At 40.8% G+C, this 19,735-nt stretch overlaps 2 protein-coding genes across 2 annotated transcripts; both read right to left on the reverse strand.

Annotated features, from left to right (window-relative positions):
- Positions 1-4,537: 4,537 nt before the first annotated feature.
- On the reverse strand, positions 4,538-6,255 carry mid1ip1l (MID1 interacting protein 1, like). The gene is made up of 2 exons (XM_031736431.2): positions 6,106-6,255; positions 4,538-5,781 (listed from the first exon to the last, which is right to left on the reverse strand). Exon 2 carries the CDS (start codon positions 5,693-5,695, stop codon positions 5,219-5,221), a length of 477 nt encoding a protein of 158 aa, XP_031592291.1. The 5' UTR covers positions 5,696-5,781; positions 6,106-6,255; the 3' UTR covers positions 4,538-5,218.
- Positions 6,256-9,069: 2,814 nt separating this feature from the next.
- On the reverse strand, positions 9,070-18,212 carry tspan7 (tetraspanin 7). Its single transcript, XM_031736417.2, has 9 exons — positions 18,131-18,212; positions 17,908-18,014; positions 13,690-13,878; positions 13,534-13,608; positions 13,100-13,192; positions 12,700-12,855; positions 12,504-12,587; positions 9,791-9,876; positions 9,070-9,698 (listed from the first exon to the last, which is right to left on the reverse strand). Exons 2-8 carry the CDS (start codon positions 17,992-17,994, stop codon positions 9,808-9,810), a joined length of 753 nt encoding a protein of 250 aa, XP_031592277.1. The 5' UTR covers positions 17,995-18,014; positions 18,131-18,212; the 3' UTR covers positions 9,070-9,698; positions 9,791-9,807.
- Between the last annotated feature and the right edge of the window lie 1,523 nt (positions 18,213-19,735).

The raw sequence follows: 19,735 nt of genomic DNA on the forward strand, positions 1-19,735 counted from the left end.
ACAGTAGATATAGCTGCCGAGATTGCCTTTTTATTGCAGGGGTACGTGCAAGAACAGCTGGTGTGATGCAGGTTAACCTATAACCTGCTGAAACAATAAATACACTGATTTCAGCTTGAAGACTCAGCGGCAGTAATCTCGCACCTTCTGCTGTCTGATGAACACTTTTACTTTCTGTACTTTTTGTACCTCTACCCGAGTTAAAACTTGAACGCCAGAGTATTTTTAGATTCTGGTAACACTGCTTTTAACCTCTCGTTAGTTTCTCCTTGTGACAAAATGGTATTTATATTGTGCTTTTTCTAATCTTACTGAGCACTCAAAGTGATGATGTGTGTTTTTAAGCAAATCACGATGTTTCTTCCACCATTGATAGAAAGGTAAGAGCCTGTGTGAGGCCTTCTCTTTGACTTAAATAAATGTTTCCTTGGAGAGAATTTACAGTTTGAAGTTTGCACCTTTTGTTTGATTCTGAAGCTAACTCAGAGGTTTGAAACGTGCTGGCCTATTAAAGCAAACATTACAGTGAATGCGCTAAGGTGTTTGCTCAGGGAGCAATGTTGTCACCATAAAAAGGTCAACATGCGGGTAAGGAAGTGATAAGAGCAAACGTGTTGTAGGTGCGGCAGGGAGATACTGTATATAATGGTACTGTAAGAGCAGATATAAGGCTATATTTGTGATTATTGGTGCTCCTGTGCCCGTATGAGGTTAAATTGACCTGCTCTGTCTGGCTCTTTATCCGCATCAGACTGGAGTTTTACAGCTGTTGAGCAATAGAAATTGCTCCTGGGAGAAGTGACAGCAGCCGCTGCCACGTCTGCAGTCACGCAGCCTCATGCTGGCAAGGGGAGCTGGGCAGAGATCTGCCATCCAAGCGGGCCTTTCAACACCAAATGACTGCCATGTCCCAAGGTCTGCCGGACTCATTGCCAAAACACGCTGGAACACCCCACCTGTGCCAAAAATATCAGATATCTGAAGAACATCTACATTGGGGTTCCTTTTTATAGACACAACTATGATGAATTAAAACAGATTATATTACACAAAGAGCCATCTAACATTTTAAATATAACCCAGCCAGTGAAGCATAAAGTGTCACCGCCTGGTGAAACAGCACTTCCTCATCACTGCTGTGGAGCATCTTGAAATCTGCAGTGTACTCAGCGGTCACAGCCATTTGCTCTCGGGTTTCTCAAGACATTAACGTGACCTGGGAGACTTTTGCAGTCAGAGCTGTATTACAGAATATCAGTGTCATGGTTCAGACCATTGGAGATTTGTTTGGCTGGAAAACAACATTACAAAGATTTCACTAGTTTACAGGAAGAAATGTCTGACTAAACAAATAATTTAGTGCGCTAAACCCTTGAGTTTTTAAAATAGAATATGTTTCAGACAGCTTTGAGTGCTAAAAGATAGTTTCCCTGGTGTCAGAGGTTACCTAAGACCTGCTCCTACCTAAGAGATTAAAATATTTCACAAGTGAAATCCTTAAAATCTGAGAAATCTGTGATGTCCAGGATGTACCCTGCCTCTTGTCCACAACAGGATAAGTAGATAAATGGTTAAAAGGATGGATGATGGAGGGTGGGTTAAATATAAATATCTTCAATGTACCAGTGGCTGGACAGAGCTGGACTCAAAGACAGCACAGGAACAAGCTCTGAGCACAAGATCCATAGAGGCTGGGGTCTACCATACGATGCAAGACCCCAGGTGCAGGCTGTGTAAAGATGCCCCTGAGACAATCCAGCACTTAACAGCAGGGTGCAAGATGCTAGCAGGCAGGGCATACATGGAACACCATAACTAAGTGGCCAGCATAGTATACAGAAACATCTGTGCCGAGTATGGCCTGGAAGTCCCAGGTCATAATGGGAGATGCACCCAAGAGTGGTGGAGAATGACCGAGCTAAGCTCCTGTGGGACTTCCAGATACAGATGGATAAAATGGTGGTGGCTAACCAAGCGGATATAGTGGTGGTAGACAAACAGAAGAAGACGGCCACAGTGATAGATGTAGCAGTTCTGAATGACAGCAATATCAGGAAGAAGGAACACACGAAGCTAGAGAAGTACCAAGAGCTCAGAGAAGAGCTCGAGAACATGTGGAGGGTGAAGGTAACAGTGGTCCCAGTGGTAATCGGAGCACTCGGTGCAGTGACTCCCAAGCTAGGCGAGTAGCTCCAGCAGATCCCGGGAACAACATCGAAGATCTCTGTCGAGAAGAGCGCAGTCCTGGGAACAACTAAGATACTGCGCAGGGCGCTCAAGCTCCCAGGCCTCTGGTAAAGGACCCGAGCTTGAAGGATAGACTACCCGCAGGGGTGAGAGACACATATAAACAGAAAAAACAAACATTACTATAAACCTGCAACACTCGTTTTGTAGCCACATGCAAAGCTGTTAAAACAAGCAAACTTTTGAGCAAACATTTGCCTATATAGACATTCAGAAGTCTACATGAGCACAGAGCAACATTATTGTAGCTGTGTTTGCACAGTTAGATCACTAATTTATTGGCAGGCAAAAGACACCAATTTGTTGGTGCTACTGTACACCAACACAGTAGCACACGGAGCAAACCAGGAATTCCTCAAGGCAAAGAACTGGGATAATATTCAGTGGTCAAATCAGTCACCTGATCTAAACCCAATAGAGCAGCTTTTCAGTCATTAAATACAAACGTGAATGCAGAGAGACCCAAATTCAAGCAACAACTGAAGCTGCCCGCAGGAAAGGCCTAGTGGAGCATCTCAGTGGAGGAAGCACAGCAATTGGTGATGTCCATGGATTTTAAACTTTGGGTAGTCATTTACTGCAAATGATTTTCATCCCAGAATTAAATCCAGTCCTCATATTTAATATATTTGTTTGTCAAATTAATTTTGAACCTCTAAAAATGAGGTGCTGTGCAAAAAGATCTTCATAATTCCTCAACAGTTAATTCAAAACATTTGCAAAACCTTTTTAAATTAAAGCTGAAGGTCTCCAAATCAATCACGCATTGATTGAAATGGGTTACAAAGGTAAAACTATGAAAACTGTGTCTTTGTCCAACAAATTATGGACCTAACTATATAACTGGACAGTGTAATTCCAATATCTAGTCTTAAAGCTCAGTTTTTGGTCTCCACCAGCTATTTACTGTGTATTAGCTAAGAACTCCATTATATTTTAAAAGCTAATCTCTAACCATTTGGTGATGTGCTGGTGTTTACAGTGGATTTTTACAAGCATCAAATTAAAGCACATTTAGAAATAGAATAAAAATAAATGAACAGACAGCCAAACGTGCCCATGTATTTATTTCTTATTTAAAAATTAGATCAGTGTAAAGGTTGCATTTCTTGTTTTTTTTTAATTCCCCATGTGGCCAGCTGTCACTAGTTGGGTTAACCCAGTTTATCTGAGTGGGCTGAGGCACACTGACCAGCACAGCCATTTTGATTCGCAGCCATCTGTGAGGCCCATTGTGAGAGGAGAACTGCAGCCTCTCGCCACAGCACTTTTCATGCAAACTCCCTGACCCCAGCGTCCTCGCTGCTGCTCGCCAGAGGAGCGCCAGTGTGTTGGACCCATTGCTTCCTGGATGCCCCTCACCACATTACAATCTCTTAATCACTGCTGTGCCTTTGAGAGAGAAAAGAGGGAGGGGGGAGGGACTCTTTGCAACTGGATTGGCTGCTCTTGGTGGAGCTGTTGCTAAGGGGAGGGCTTTACTCAGCGATGGATGGATTGATGGGCTTCTGGTTGGAGCAACTTACAGATCAACTAAATGTGATGAAGCAAATCTTTCAAAACTACTTGAGGTTCCACAGACCATGTTCTCTGTCACCATTTGCTGTTTTATTATCTCACCCAAATAAATTCTTATCAACACTGATGGCTCAGTTTGCTTTACTGCCATTTATTGTCCTCTTGCAGCTACCATTTGCACAGTGCGAGATGTGAACTTTGTTTCAGGATTATTCAGTTCTGATGGGAAAGTTTAGGGTTTAATATTCTGAAACTGATTGTTTGGCATTTTGATTTCAGCTAAGTCAAGTTTAAGGATTTCATTGACCAGTTTTTAAAGATTTAAGCAACTTGGACCGAGTATGCATTTAGGTAAGAGTCCAGTTACACTTTTAAAAATAAACTTGTGCCCATGTACTTTAGATGATATACTGAGGTGCTTAAAAACAGACTCCAGGCAATTTGCATCAAATACACGATTAAATGGTGTGGAGATCCCAGCACTGCTTACTCATTTAGTGCCAAAATGGCCACCCACAGCTAAAACCCTTCTAGAATTACGCTTGCAACATCCACACTCCTTTTGAGACATTAACATGTCACAGGCCTGAACAACATGCATACGTTTTAAGGGTTTCCCCTCAGACGTTTGGCTGAAGTATCATCCTTCGCCAAGAAGGTCACATCAGACACTAGTTTACATCTGAGCAGAGATTGAGGTAAACATCTATTTATAGGCAGGCTACTTGAGGGAGTCTGAACATCCTTCCTGTTACTAATGACAGACAAGACAAACGTTATTAGCTTCATGTTTATTTCCATTTTACTGCATCAATATAAAATTGGATTTTCAAATTAAGTTTCCATAGACAAACATTTAAGCCATATAATGAACAACTTACAGTGACAATGTGGGAAGGAATTGAACAGGGTATGGTACAAAAAGTCAAGGCACACCTTGTTGTAGCATTGAGTGGAAAGCTTTAAAAGCTCTGCAGGCAGGAACCCTTCAGCTCAGCTTTAATAAAATGACCATATTTACAAGGAGGGACAGAATAACCAGCATTCGATCTCCTATGGGCAGAAACTTTATTTACTTCAACTTGAAATTCATTTAAATTTGAAATGCTGATCAAGTGAGGGAAAACGTTCTGCCTAAATCAGAGCTGTGCTTCATCAGGACTTTATTCGGTAAACCTCCACCAAGCACGAACGTGTCAGCCTCTCCAGAAAAGGCAGGCCGACGACATGCGCAGGGATCACTGGTTTTTTTTTTTAATTAATTTGATGGGAGGGGGCGGCAGACAGGATTGAAGGTGGAGTGTTATTCAGTAGCAGGAGAAGCCAGGAGTGGTTGCCCTGGTCAGTTACTGTCCATCTGAGAGTTTTGGAAGAGATCTGGCCCGTCACAAAACACCTCACTATTTCAAGTCAGTTTGAGGAGAAGGGGGGAGGAAAACAAATGCAGTTACTTCTATCTCATGAAGTTTCCTCCTCCAATTTCCCTCTTGTACCTGTTGGTGAGGTGGTCTGCCTGCATGGTCAGCTTGGACAGCACGCCAAACAGTCCTCTGAGGTGATAATGAAACTGATGCTGCAGGTCAGCGTTGTCATCCACGTGTATGTCTCCCTTCACCGCCTGCTGCTCTTCCTGCTTCACCGCCATCTCCAGGAAGCTGGCACCGCTGCTCACCTCCCTCTTCAGCAGACCCCACTCCATGTCGTTCTTTATGGACTTGAGCAGCAGGTAATGCTCGTACATGTCCCTCTGCTTGTTGCTGCATGGCGGTTCGTTGTTGTTGTTAGCCTGCTGCTCGTCCAGCGGCATGTCTCGCAGCAGGCTCGGCACCATGATGGTCTCGTCCATGTTGTTGGCGGCCGCTATGAAGCGGTGCATGACGTTAATGAGGGAGTGCTTGTTGCCGACGGAGTCGCTGCTGATCTGCATCATTTTGAAGGCTGTAAGGTTACAGTGTAGCACAGACGGGTGGGGTGGATCTTTAAAGGCAGAACTGTTTGGCTTTCTTTTTTGGTGATCTGCAAGATGAAGGGAGGATTAGGATGCAGGAAAGGTGCAGGGAGATTGATCAGACGCTGCAGAAATACAGCACAGCGAGGCCAAATCCCTCTGAGACACAGCTTTACATAATCAGCACGGACAACGAAGCACCTGCAGCACGCCGGACTAGAGCCTGGCTGCAGGAGAACGACACAGCGAGCTGACATCTCTAATAGAAAACAGATTAATAAAAGACTTCCGTATGCTTCAAATCTATACCATCACGCCCGAAACACATTGATTTCCTGCTGTTGAAATTCAAACATCTCTTCTGTTAGAGAGGCACTGAGTAAAAGACTGACCTGGAAACCTGAGGGAAAGCTTTCCTGGTGTCCCGGTTGGTTAACTCAAGTCTTCTCAGGAAGTGTACAGCACCCGCTGGGAAGAAAAATACAAATTTCTCCAGCTGACTGACAGATAAGCGCTCCTTTTATACCCAGTAGCCGGGTTTGGGCGGTAGGAAGGACTAAAAGTCCGGCCTCTTTGGGTTTTACTGCAGAGCCAGTTGGGCTGCATGACGGCTGTAGGCGGGGCTTCAGCAGCGTCTGATCCAAAATTGACCAATGAAATGAGATCTGGCAGCAGCCATTCAAATATGTTTGTTCTGGGCTCGCCTGCAATTAGCTGCACCCTGTTTACCGCTCATCTTTTCCGGGCCGTTTGCACCCTGAAGGCAACACTGATGCAAGTCTCCGTGCAGCTCTTTGCACGTCGGGTTTGTCAAGAGTTGAACTCATAGATGCTTTAAGATTCAACTAAGCATAGTCTGAACCCCCGGCCTTTATTGGCTTGTATATATGTTGCACAGCACTGCCGCCACGCGGTTAAGTTGTGTCGGTTCAACTAAAGCATCCTCGCTGATGCAATACACTCATGACCCCAGGAGCAGCACGTGTCACCAGGTGGAGCATCCACTGTGTCACGGGTGTCCCTAAAAGTCTGGGATAAATTTCAGGCTTTTAGCTGTATTTTCACGAGTTTTACAGCTTTTTCCACTGATGAAGATCTCCCTCAATGCCATTCTTACTGCACCAGTTAATTAATAAATAAATAAACAATAAAATTACAGAAGAGTAGATATTACTGTGAATTTACACATTTATTTCTTACAATTTATGCCCAAAGAGTCATGCTGGCGGACTTCTTTCATTTACTACAGCAGCATTCCTTTATCATGTAGAAAAACTGTTGAAATTGCACAAATTTTTCTTATATTAAGATATCTAAGGGATTAAATGTGAAGTTGAAACTTCTTTACACTGACAAAGGGCGGAGTTTCATTCATTTGCCACACTAAGGATCAAAGTGGAGCTGCATTTGGTGCGTCATGTAAAATTAGTTTGACATCCCTGCATTATTGGATTAGTTTCACCTGCAATTTTCCTGAGTAAAACCAGCAGTCAGTGCTTTGAAAAGCATGTCACAAGTTGCCTGTGTCTAAGCTGTGAGCAATAGCCAAAGCTTATACATATTTATAGAAGCCTGCTTGTATTCATCAGCATGAATTCAATTATTTATTTACAGTCTAATGTGTTGGTGTACAGAGGCAACGCTACAAAAATGGTCTGTGTCCTTGCGTCAAACATCATGCAAATTAAATTTGACCCCACCAGAAACTGGTTACCTCAGGGCAATAAAGCGCTATAAGGGCACTAAAATCTCAGTTTTCTGCATATGCTCATGTTTTTAGGAGATTTATTCAAAATTGTATTTTTATTTTAATGAACATCAACTAAATTTTCTTAGAAGCATTTAATGTGTGATTGTATGGTTCTGTGTGTCTGAGTGTGTCTCTCATTGATAACTATTCTCTGGAACTTCATGAAACACTTACTGTCTTCAAGTTCACTCTCCTCACTGAAGGAATGGGCCCAATTGCCCAAACACAGTCTTTTCTCCCATAAAATATTTATGTGCTCATATCCTGTAAGTTAACATGAGTTCATGCAAGTGCATGGCTTACCTACTTATATATTACTCCACTCATTTGTTCTCAAAACATTGTTACAGGTTCTCCCCAAACACCCCCCCAGCCCCTTCTCCAACATACCTGATTCAAGTGATCAGCTAGGTATTAAATGATGCAATTAAGCATGATGTAGCAGGCGAGCACCTGAAAACTTAAAACAAGCAGTGTCAAGTATCAGAGTTTAGAAGCACAGTTTAAATGTACTAAGTTACATTCCACTACTAGTCGTCTTCATGCGCTAACTCAGTGGCGCTGTAGGATTAACAGTACTGCACACCAACTCTCAGGAAACTTTATTTAACGAACTGCAAATGAGCAACATCTCTCAGGCCTTTGTAGAAGTTTTGAGTTCAATCAGCATAGACTGTGTTGATATTTATTTTGTCAACAACGGCATATTACCAAAACACAGAGGTATAACTGGTGGTTATAACTCCTGCACGTGCACATCATGTCAGCTACACCCAGTGACTGTTTCTTTTGCTATGCAAACAGTGAAACCTGAAATTAAAGAGACGTAGGTTGTGCTTTTATTATTTGGCCACAATAATAATTTTTTCCCCAAGGCTTCCAGGCTCTTATTTGTTAGAACGAAAAAAGGTTTATTCGAATGAAATATGAAACCATTGTGAAAAGACTTACCACCTTCATACACATTAGGAGAAATGACTAACCTGTGAAAATACAACCGCTGCAGCGAAGCACGAGATTCAACAGCGAGGTGATCGAGCTGACAGCGTGTAGCCTTGTTACAGCTGTTTACATCTCTAACTATGCTGAGTGGTAGAAGTAAAGAACAACGTGGTGTTCAGCCTTTAACTTCACCCCTGCAAATTATAGAAGTTAGGTAATGAAGGGGAGTCTGGTTTTCCTGGCTGTCAGCCACAGCCCTGGATAAAAGTTCAAGGCTGCACTGGGTTTTTAGTGTGTAGTTTAATAGTGTAACTGTGTGATAGGTCTTTACGTTACAGATGCAATTAGAGTGCATTATGAAAAAAAAGTGGATGGTAAATTCTTATTTGATCATTCAGGCATTTTTAGTATTTTGTATTTTTATGTGCAGTTACTTTAATCACACATCAAACATGCTATTTAAATCCATAAAGTTGTCTTCCACTGAAAAACTGAGATGCTTTCATATCTTGAAGTTTATTAGCATTCTTCTAAAGGCCCCAAATATCCAGGGCATGTTTGTCTGCCAAAAATCATCTGCCAGAATATTTGTGTTTCCTTCTTTCTTTCTTTTTGTTTGAGCAAACAGCTGTACAGACAGCTGCTAAGAACGCACACTGTCAGAGACACTGGATTTCATCTTTTATTTTCAAGTATTTCACATGCATCCACACAAGAATAACACTAACACTGAAAACTGTGGTAAGAAGTCGGGTGTAGTTGGCACACATAATTGGTAGGGCTCGCTTTCCCACACAGCTCCTATAAATCCTTTGTACTTGATTTCAGGAAGTTGACCTGTCCATTTCTAGGGCTTTTATAGGTTTCACACATAAAGATACACAGACATTTAACATTAACAGCTTATTATTGTCTACATTTCATCTGCTCAGCTACAGACTACTAGCGAAATCATAAAACAAGGCAACTGCGAAAACAAGAAATGAAAATGTTGCTGTCAAATTAATTAACTCAAATAAAAAAGTGACACTAATACACAACAAAAACACTTAATGTAATTTCCCTAATTTACTCCCAGAATAACAAATCACCTGTGAAATGTTTTATTTTGGTCACACCAAGTTTCGAGTATTCTCCCTTTTTGATGCTCCTCAGACATGATTCCCTTGTGCATTGGTGAGATTGAATAAAAGAAAAAGCGGTGAGTGTCTTCCATCTCTAAAATTACATGATAATAAACACAAAATATTAAAATCCCAACTCAGTTCGCACCAGGACCGGCTCATCAGTGACCTGCAAACAGAAGCAGAAAGCCAGTTACAAATCCTCCTCAAAACAATCTGTATGACTTAGTTGTTATGATAACTCTCTCATAAAAAACATACCTTTGGAAGGGTGACTGTTAGACCATCTCATACTGGTTGTTGGTGATGTATCGAGACAAGCAGCAGGCCAGGAATATCCCAATGAGCTGAAACCATAGTACACAAATTTCAATCTGCAGCCCAAACTGACATCTGAAACATTTCTATGGCTTCCTGAAACCTTAAATCACTTAAAAAACAAAACAAAAAAACAAGCAATAATTACTTCCTTCTTTGTGTTTTCACAGATTTATTTACATCTTTTATTCATTAGCAAGACACATGATACTATGTGGATCAAAGGGCAGATAAATTAAAATGAACAAGTAGCTTAAATCCCACAGCTTTGCTTCATTGCCCATTTAAACTTCAATAATTAATCCTAATTATGTGATGATATTTCAAATTTAATTACAAAATTGAAAAGTAAAAGCATTTAAGGATTTGGAAATAATGTCTAAGCCCACAGTTTGGGAATCACTGCATTAAATTATTCTGTTCTTTTTGTCCCATTTTTAGTTTTTTTTAGTCAACTTTTAAATGATTCTCTTTCTTGTACTTTGATCATTCCTGCGTTTTTATATTTTTGTGTGGATGGATGCTGGATAACGTGGCAGCTGTACTGATCTGCTAAGGAGAAGAGAGCTGAATGTAAAAGTGGAGCTGTTCATTTACCGGTCGATCTGCATTCCTGCTCTTACTAATGTTCATGAGCTGTGGGCATCGTGGATATAAAAGACAGAAATTAGCCTTAGAGATAAGGTGGAGGAGCTCAGTGGGGAGATTATTTGAGCATCCTGACCAGGATGCCTCCTGGGACGCCTCCTATGTGAGGTGTTTCAAGCACTTTCAATTGGGAGGTGTCCATGGGGCAGACCCAGGACATGTTTGACAGATATTGTCTCTCAGCTGGTTTGAGAACACTTCTGTGAGGAGCTGGAGAAGATGTCTGGGAGGTCTGGGTGTCTATGCTTAAGACTCCTGCCCCGACAACCAAGGTCAGTGACAAAAAAAATTACTAGATGGATAATCAGACAATGTTACGGTAATTTAAACATGTTTTATAATTATTCTTTCCTTATGGCTCATGTTTCAAATAAATTTAAAACATGGGTGATTATAGTGACCTACTTGATTTAGGGGCTGTTTAAACTGGGTATTTAAATGACTTTCATCATTACTGTAGCCATGTTGTTTGTTTACTCAGGTTTTGTGTTGGTTTCTGGAGATTTGGAAAGATTTTACATTTATCTTAACTGGAAAGCACTTGGGTCAAGTCTACATAAATAAAAGTGACTTGACTTCTCGTATGACTGGAAAACTGTGGCTATACCGCAGAACCACAGGTTGCACAGTTTTCCACTTATAACCTTCACTTACTCTAAGTCAGAGCTTTGCATGGAGCGGCCACACTAATGCTCAGACAGGCTACAAGTAACTGTAAACATTAACTACACTGTGAGTCACTCTGAAAGAACTAGGAAGATCCATCTCCACACCTGTGCTACAATGGTGGAAAAGAGGTATACAAAAACTTCAGCACGACAAAGAACCAGTCGATAATATAGCATCTGTGAAAGATGATTATTAAGTGGAGGTATGAAAAGAATTTGGGGTAATTCCCAAATTTTATGGCTTTATAAATGCTTTAAATATTGATTCACGGGAGACTATGGTGACTGGCTTGATTTGGGGCTTGTCTCAAGTAGCCACTTTTGGAGCGGCATGTTGCTGCTTTGTGCAAAAATGACCTACAAGTGATTTTAGCAATGCACACTGGGCAACGTGGCTCAATAAACTTGAGTCTGATATCAGAATGTAGACTGTATGAGGGGAATAACTGCTGAATCAGAGCCAAGATGCACAGCTGCTGTGGCTCTGCTCTAGGTCTCCATGCTACGTCCCCCTTGGTGCAGTCATGAGAACAGCTGGAGAACACATCACACAAACAAGCTCTGCTGCCACAACTCAACTAGATTTTCTTCGCCGTTGGAAATCATTTCCTGCTGTGTTCCTGTTTGTTGGTTAGTAGAGGTGGGTCACAGCAAAATAAAAAAAATCAAAAAAAAATCAAGACAAAACCTCCAGTTGATCTGCCTGTCCTTTTATTTTCATCCTAATGTGGTGAAAACTGAGCTTTTTCATTACTAGAACAGAGAGTAGAAACATCCTGTCTCAAAGTGACAATGAAAAACCTTTTCTTATATTTGTTACTTTGAGGCAGACTGCTGTGATTCCTTAGGCTTAAAACATTCCTTTTTGTTAAAGCAGGATCAGGTGAGCCTGAAACATTCCCATAGTTACATTAATACGGTGAGGATTTTTCTCCCCTCCTCTTTTCAATCCTGACATGTTTACATGCCAATACTGCACGTCACAAACTTTTGTCTACTCTCCCACAGTTTGTGTTCTGTCCTCGCCTTTCTGTGGTTGCCTCTCCCCGAGGGTGGTTTTGCTGGGAGTTCTTTCTTCCCACAGTCACCAAGTCCTTGCTCATAGGATAATTTGGTTGTCGGGCTCTCTCTCTAACATTTTAGGGTCTTCACCCTATATTATAAAGTGGCTTGGGGTGACCGTTGTGAATTGGCACTACAAAAATCACATTTAACTGAATTAACATAGGTTGGTTATTACTTTAAGGAAAACAATACTAATTGGTTCCTACATCCGGCTTAAGATGTTCAATTGTTCAGCTTTTGTTTGTTGTTTCCATATAGTAGAATATAAGACATACCTGAAAGAACGCAATTCCAAAAGAAATCCCAGCAATTATTCCCAGGTTGTTTTCCATCGTGGTGCTCACCAGCGCAAAGCAGCCCTTCACAACAAAATTAAAACATAACAGAATTAAACAGAAAGTTATATTGAACCAAAACCTTTTACAAATACAGCTGACCATTTTTGAGATGAACTGCTTGTTCCAAACTCACCGTTGTGTACACCACATTCTCAGCCTTGGCAAGATCCTTCAGTGTTTCTGGTGAGCACTTATCGCTGTCTTTACAGCAGCTGAAAGGGATGCCTTTCTCTTCGAAGTACCTTGTATTTTTCCAGTCTGTGTAATTATACACCCCGCAGCAGTGCAACTAAAAGCAAAGAGTCACAACAAAAAAAAAAAAATGAAAACAAAGCTATGTGGTGGATTCACCCTTTGAGAAGACATCTTCAGTGATGAGAGCAACATGGTTCAAGGAGAGTGCTCCTGTGCGCTCAGTGTTGAGTTGACCTTTAAAATGTTCTCATATAAACAAGAGCCCTCTGGCGTGTACAGAGAAACATAAAGTCAGATAAATGCAACGCCACCAGGGTGATGGAAAATCTCCCACTTACATTCCTCTGGATGGTGTCCACTGGATTCTCGCTGGCCGTGATGTTGTACTTGTTCACTGCATTTTTATAGACGTTGTCCAGTGTGGTTTTGATCTGATGAGTTCAAAATAAAGGCGTCACATACACAACAGAGGGGTTGACTTTGAGTTGTGCTAGCTGAAACCTGACTGAGAGATAACGGGTATCACAATAGTGGTATTCATCTTTTTGCTGCCGACGCTGCACACGCTCATGTGATTGCACGATTTCACCATTTGTGATGTCGAACTTGTTTTAACCTGTTTCAAGAAACTTTCACCCATGAAAATAAACGACAAACATTCACTCAGTGTCATGTTACAGTTTCACTTTGATTCAAGCGTTCCAACTGTAAGTTTAACCCACTGGATTCACTCCGATGCGCCTCATGTCAAAAAAGATATTCATTTCCTCACCTCATGCCTGAAGATGAAGCCTGAAACTCCAGCCACGAGCTCAGCCAGGAAGACCAAGGTCAAAAACATGGCATACTGAGAAACACAAAAGACAAAAAACAGTCACGCAAGGTCATCTCTGAGACTGGGAATGTTTCCTACTGCTCTTTCACTGACCAGTTTGAGCATCCATGGGCTGCCGCGGCATGTGGCGAAGCAGCCGAACAGTCCGAATATAACGATGATGGCTCCGGTCCCGATGAGGACATATGGCGCGTTGGTGCGCTCCTCAGCAGCCAGGGAGAAATAGGCCTCCAAGCTTACCTTCCCCCACACGCCAACGGCCAGCAGGATCATGCCTGTGACCTGGAGACAACAGAAGGGCGAGTCAGCTCAAGCATCAAAGATCAACAGAGAAACGCAAGGAAGGCTTTTAGGACCTGTGATTGATACAGACCCAACATTAAAGGGTCAAGACCAGCCAGTTACTTAAGAGTGTGGTTAGCATTCAGGAACACAATCATTTCATTTCAATTTATTATGTAGCTCTAGGGAAAATCATAAACAATGAGCAGCTTAATTAAAGAAAAAGAAAGCTAATTAATTTATCTGTGGATCCCCAGGGAGGGAAAAAAAATTGTCTACCGACTTCAGCTTCCAAAATATAAAGATCTATTTTCTTTGTCACATATAAAAATAAAACGAATTTTTTGGTAATTATAGACACTTAAAACACTCTAAATCTATTATTCTGCACGTGTATGTACTTTGACAGACTGGTGATCGACATTGAATCTCAGGACACTTTTACTTGAGAACCGTGTCAGTCTGCATCCAGAGAAAACACAATTTCCCTTAGTGACTTCCTTTATTAAATCTGCACTGATCTCAGGGGAGCAAATGTAGATGAGGCAGGGGGTAGATGGTATCTGAGGCAAACAGGATACAGCCTTTCCATTCACAATACACGGTTAATATGCTGCGGATTATTCATCTACCTGCCTCGCGTGTTTTAGTAAGAACACGCCTGGGATTCGAGCCTCAGTCTGTGATTTAATCTCAATCTCAGCAGCTTTTCCTTTAACGCTCCCCCACACAAGTCATTAGCCTGAGGGGAGGCATCGGCTCAGCCAGGCAGCAGCAATAAATTGTCAGATAAAAGCACAGCCCTGAACTCTGTGTTAGCAGAAGCAGGAGCCTCACAGGGCTGTTTGCTCAGAGCAAAGACTAACACTGAGAACAACTGTAAGCATCTGTTTTCCTCCACAGACAAGCTTGTGTTTGTTTGTTTTGTTTTGTGAAGAAACGGGCAACAAGAAATTAGTGTTGCATTTATTTTTGGTTATTAAACTGTGAAAATAGTAAAACAACACATAATTTCCCAACTGCAGAAATGTAAACCTACAAGCTCTAATTTGAAGATATATTCAGTTTTTTACTCCTGTAAATAACCAAGGGAAGCAGGGCTTCACTGATATATTACCTAAAGATGATAACAGGTGATAATTGCTCTGCTATGTAATATGTGCAAATTAGATCAGGGTTTTTCCTACTTCAAAATAAGCCTGTGTATAGTTAAAGCAACAACATTAAGTCGTTGCATTTTCTTATTTCTGACCACATTTTAACCTATGAGTCAGGAAATCAAAGTAAAACCACGTTCGATCAACGTCATCACAGCCTTCCACCCTGCTGATAGACAGGGGATGTCCAGCATATATTTTATTACCCCCAAAATGATCACCTAACAAAAGGTTTTGGCCTTCCCCCAAAGGGTTTTTTTTCCTGTCTCAAAATGGACCTTTGCAGAGTGAAAGCGTAACCTTAAATGTCCACATATACTGTAATTAAGGCACTGTGTTCGTGTTACCTTACTTAATAGAAAACCCGTGGATTTTGCTGTAACATCTGGCAATCTGATTAGTAAAAATGTATTTTATGCATAAGTTTATGAAACCCCTATTTAAATGTTTTTAATTATGATCCAATTATGTTGTCATTTGGAGTTGCCAACATGTTTCTAATGCAGGAAAGACACTGAAGATCAATTTGATCCGTTTTGGCTGACTAACTCTTCAGACAGTGTGTTAATTCAAAATAACTGAAAGTTGGGTCATTATATTAAAATGAAGCATTGTAAACAGAATACTTAATCCTCCGTAAACCACGGGGCCACTAGATCAGACTTTTATTGTGCCCTTTTATTTATTTTTTTTATATTGGCCCACAAAAGTCAGTTAAATTACTTTATATACCACTAGTGTAATCTAACTATATAGTATCTATAACATCTATTTATCTGCAAAATAAGTAGTGTTCCTTTAAAAAAAAAAAAAAAAAAAAAGAAAGAAAAAAAAGTAAACTTTGAGCCCCTGTAGGCTCATCCCTGCTGTTGTTGCTGGAGACACGCTGGCTGCTGTGAGCCTACAAAGCCTAGCAAAGTTTAACCAAATATCTGAGAGTCTAAGCTTGCAGTTTGCACATGCACATCTTTAATTAAACACTTACTAATTCAGCTTTGCTGCCACGGTGTAAAACAAACCGGCTTGGATTGGAGAAGCTAAAACCCTCACCATCTTTAAAAGTTTGCTTCAAAGGGGAAGTGACTGGTGGAAACACAGTCACTGGTACAAAAAGAGGAAGTGGTAACAAGTTGCCCAATCTACTTTTTCACTGGACCCAGGTTATGTTGGACCTGATGAAGAAATCTTTGTTTCACCGATACAAAAAGGGGACCCAAAATAAACTATCCAAAAATAAATTCATTAATAAAAATGGAAAAACTAAACATTTGTACATCCCAAAGGAAAACCATCCAACCACAGCTGCAAATTAACACTGGATCAAATGAAATAATCTATGTATGAAAATAAATGATTAACTATAGAGCTTTAACACTGTTTTGTTTTGCACTTCTGGTTAGAGTAAACAAGAAATCTGACAAATTATTCTGCACTCCAATCTGTGTTTCCATAAATTCCATAAATCATCTCATCTCTTTTGTATTCTTGTTGCACGTGTATATAAAAACCTTAGCCCAGCTTCAATGAAATGTCATCTTATCACGATATGAAACTGAACTGTAATCATCAAATTATCTCTGACATTTTCAGGCAAAACCATTAATCATCTACTCATAAAATATAACAGTTTCAGCAAACTGTTTGGGAGAAAAATTACTAGTTGAAGCCCTACATCAAATCCTCTAATCTGAGAAGTATAAGATAACCTTTATTAGTCCCACACGTGGGAAATTTATTATGCAGAGGTTTTGAACAACAGCTGTGCATTAAAAAAAGAAAAGGGGAACAAAAAACTGGGAACTAGATGAGATGAAACGCTAGGATGAGATGATCACTATACAGGGAACCAGGTAGGTGCAGCACAGGTTAACAGCAACACAAACTGAGAGTTTTTATTCCCCTGAGTTACTGCAAGACTTTTATCAGACATTAATAGGACTGTACTGATTTATCTGCCAAGGGGTGTAACAAAGGTAACTGATCACAGATTGTAATGACAGTCAATCTGCTGTGTAACACCAATTTTACACTGGCTAAAGGCCAAAGGACACTGTGATGAGAGTGTGGCAACAAAAACAAAGTAAACCAACAACATATATCTAATGGCATCGACTACTGGCCAAAATGTTTGCTAGTTCTACTGATGGACTGGTAAATGAACAAAATAGCCACTGTAGCCGATTAAACAGGGCTTACTCCTAAGCGAACCAGGTGCCTTGTCCCACACTTTGTCTGGCTCTAGTTTACACAAGTCAAGATATGTTATCTCACAAGAAAAACGGGTCTCAGAGCAGATACATGAATGCATCCCGAATGTTTAGCAGTAATGTGGCACAAGTTCAACAACTTTAAGAGTTATTGCAACGGAGAAACGGGAGGAATACCGTCAAATTAAAAGCCTTCCACGAGTCACCTGGGATCGGGTCTCCATATTAATTTCCTCGTAGTTAATTAAACTTAATGTTTAATTGAACTTAATGTTTAATTAACTTTCAGTCAGACATAAGATGTAATGTATTTACTCGTTAAAAACAAAAAACAAACAAACAAAAGAAAAACTAAGTGACACTGAGGTTTGAGAAGTGCATTAGTGACTTTATTAGTGTACTTTAACGGCTAACGGCAACTTTCAGTGGTATTAAAGGCGAACACTGGGTGGATTTTTTTCCACAAGTGGTTATTATCGTCGACATAAAAGCATCTCTAATCTGACTCGTGGACATTTTTTGTCAGAAAATTTAACTTCTGCAGTGATTTCAAGAAACCGTGTCGTGAGCCTCGTTGGCATAGCCGCTGCTTGGAGCCCATTGTTGCTCCTTCGTTAGCCTGTAGCCCCCTCCTCCCCTTCCCTTTTGCAAGTCCGGCGACTCACCCAGAAAATTAGGCTGTAGGAGATGAGGAAAGTCTTCAGGCAGGTAATCACTGGCTTCGTCTGAAGCCGTCGAGACGGTGGCGACATGTTGGAGTTTAGTTTTTTAACTGAAAAAAAAAGAGAAAGAGGAAAAAGCTTCACTTCCCAGCGTCCAGAAACGAAGAGAGAAGAAGGGGAAAAAAGTTCTGGATCCGAGGAGAGAAGGGGAAGTGTCGTCACTTACCCAGACTCACTTTCCTGAAGGATAAACAGCTCAGCTGGACAGACTAGCGTCAAGTCCGCAACAGCGACAGCGATAAAACACCACACGCGCACACAGCTGTCAAAATAAAAGCCCAGCTGCGACGTTTTTTTTTTAAAGGGAAACGGTGTCCAACATGCGGCCCGGGGGCCAGAATCGGGGACGCCGTACTGTTTGATGTCGTCAAAGGCAGTGAAGTCATTTACTGCGTCAGTTTTTCAATATAATTAATTTCTTCTTGTTTTCTGCTGATGTTAGCCTTCCTGCACAGGAGTGATACTGTATGGAAAGCATTTCTAGACCAATACCAGTTGATGGAACCATAAAGAGGTGCAAGCGGTGGGAAATGTTCACAGCTTTTAGTGTTACCAGGTGTCCCTGCACAGGGACAGCTGGTAATTAATTACAGGGGATCCCATCCCCCTAAGAAGTGGTTCTGACTTACAAGAACTTGCAGCTGTCCCAGTTTGCTGTGGTATTTATGGTTGTGGCTTTTTGGCTGTGCAGGGTTTATAGTGTGAAACAGATCCTTTAAAGACAAAAATAATAATAATATTTATTTAGAATTAAGTTTATTAAAAAAATGTCCTTATTAAATCTCTGGTCCAGTCTTCAATTAGTGATCCACACTTCTCAAATTTGCCTCAGACCCAAACGCTACACAGCAAGTGGATAATCAGCCTCTAAAAACTTGACCAGACCAGGTGTTCAGATTTAACAGAGATGGTGCTGCTTTACATTTTTCACTGATAAATAAGAAATTCTAGTTTTTTATTATAATACTAGCATATAGATTTTTTCTCCTGTCCTGACTATTCCGCAAGTTTACAGACAAACATGTTTTTTGTTTATTTGTTTCTTTTTCAACTATTTGTCTTGACCCTTGCAGAGCTCAACCTTTTCAACAAAACACCACCGGAAGTTGATTATTTTGTCCTTGGTATATTATGAGTTAAGGTTTGAGATCAGCTACAGTTTTATAGTTCAGTAGTCACAGCTTTCTTCTGAGGCCTATAAACCGGATTGGTTTTCTTGGTATGTTCAAATGAGTATGACCTTATTAGAAGGACAATGGCTCGTTGTTTTTGTACTGGAATAACTAAGGCACTATTGAAACAAATATACACTTTACTAGAAGCTCAGTATGAAACTATCAATCATTTATTTTGAATCAATAATTTTAAAATTAATATGAAAATTATATATCAATCTGTGACATTATCAGCCCCCTGAAGACATGTTCCTGCAGTTTGCAAACAGCAGCCAGTATTTTACTGCACATTTAATGTTAAGGGCATAAAAAGGCGCGGACAGGCTGGTGCAGACTGGAAGAGATTCGCTGGCTTGCAAAAAAGTGTGCTATTCAATTATTAATTAATAAGCTATTACACACTATTACCACCACTGCTTGCTTCACATTTGTCAGGGCTGCGCTGTGTCCACGTGCTTTTATTTTGACAGTAGCACCGCTACTTCCTGTCTTTTGCAGTCGGCCTTTACAGTCCTTATAATTAGCTGCCTTCTGCTGATGTGGATGTGACACACAGTTGCGCGTCACAGCAGTCAGAGCAGCCTTGTAAATATGCG

The sequence above is a fragment of the Oreochromis aureus genome, linkage group 2 (genome assembly GCF_013358895.1).
Source record: "Oreochromis aureus strain Israel breed Guangdong linkage group 2, ZZ_aureus, whole genome shotgun sequence".
Taxonomy (NCBI): domain Eukaryota; kingdom Metazoa; phylum Chordata; class Actinopteri; order Cichliformes; family Cichlidae; genus Oreochromis; species Oreochromis aureus.

Excerpts from the sequence above, each read along its gene's own strand:
- tspan7 (XM_031736417.2), bottom strand. The coding sequence starts at position 17,994 with ATGTCGCCACCGTCTCGACGGCTTCAGACGAAGCCAGTGATTACCTGC. Across the intron at positions 12,856-13,099 it reads TGGACACCATCCAGAGGAAT|TTGCACTGCTGCGGGGTGTA; the intron begins GTAAGTGGGAGA and ends CTTTGCTTTTAG. Across the intron at positions 12,588-12,699 it reads AGAATGTGGTGTACACAACG|GGCTGCTTTGCGCTGGTGAG; the intron begins GTGAGTTTGGAA and ends TTTGTTGTGAAG.
- mid1ip1l (XM_031736431.2), bottom strand. The coding sequence starts at position 5,695 with ATGATGCAGATCAGCAGCGACTCCGTCGGCAACAAGCACTCCCTCATT.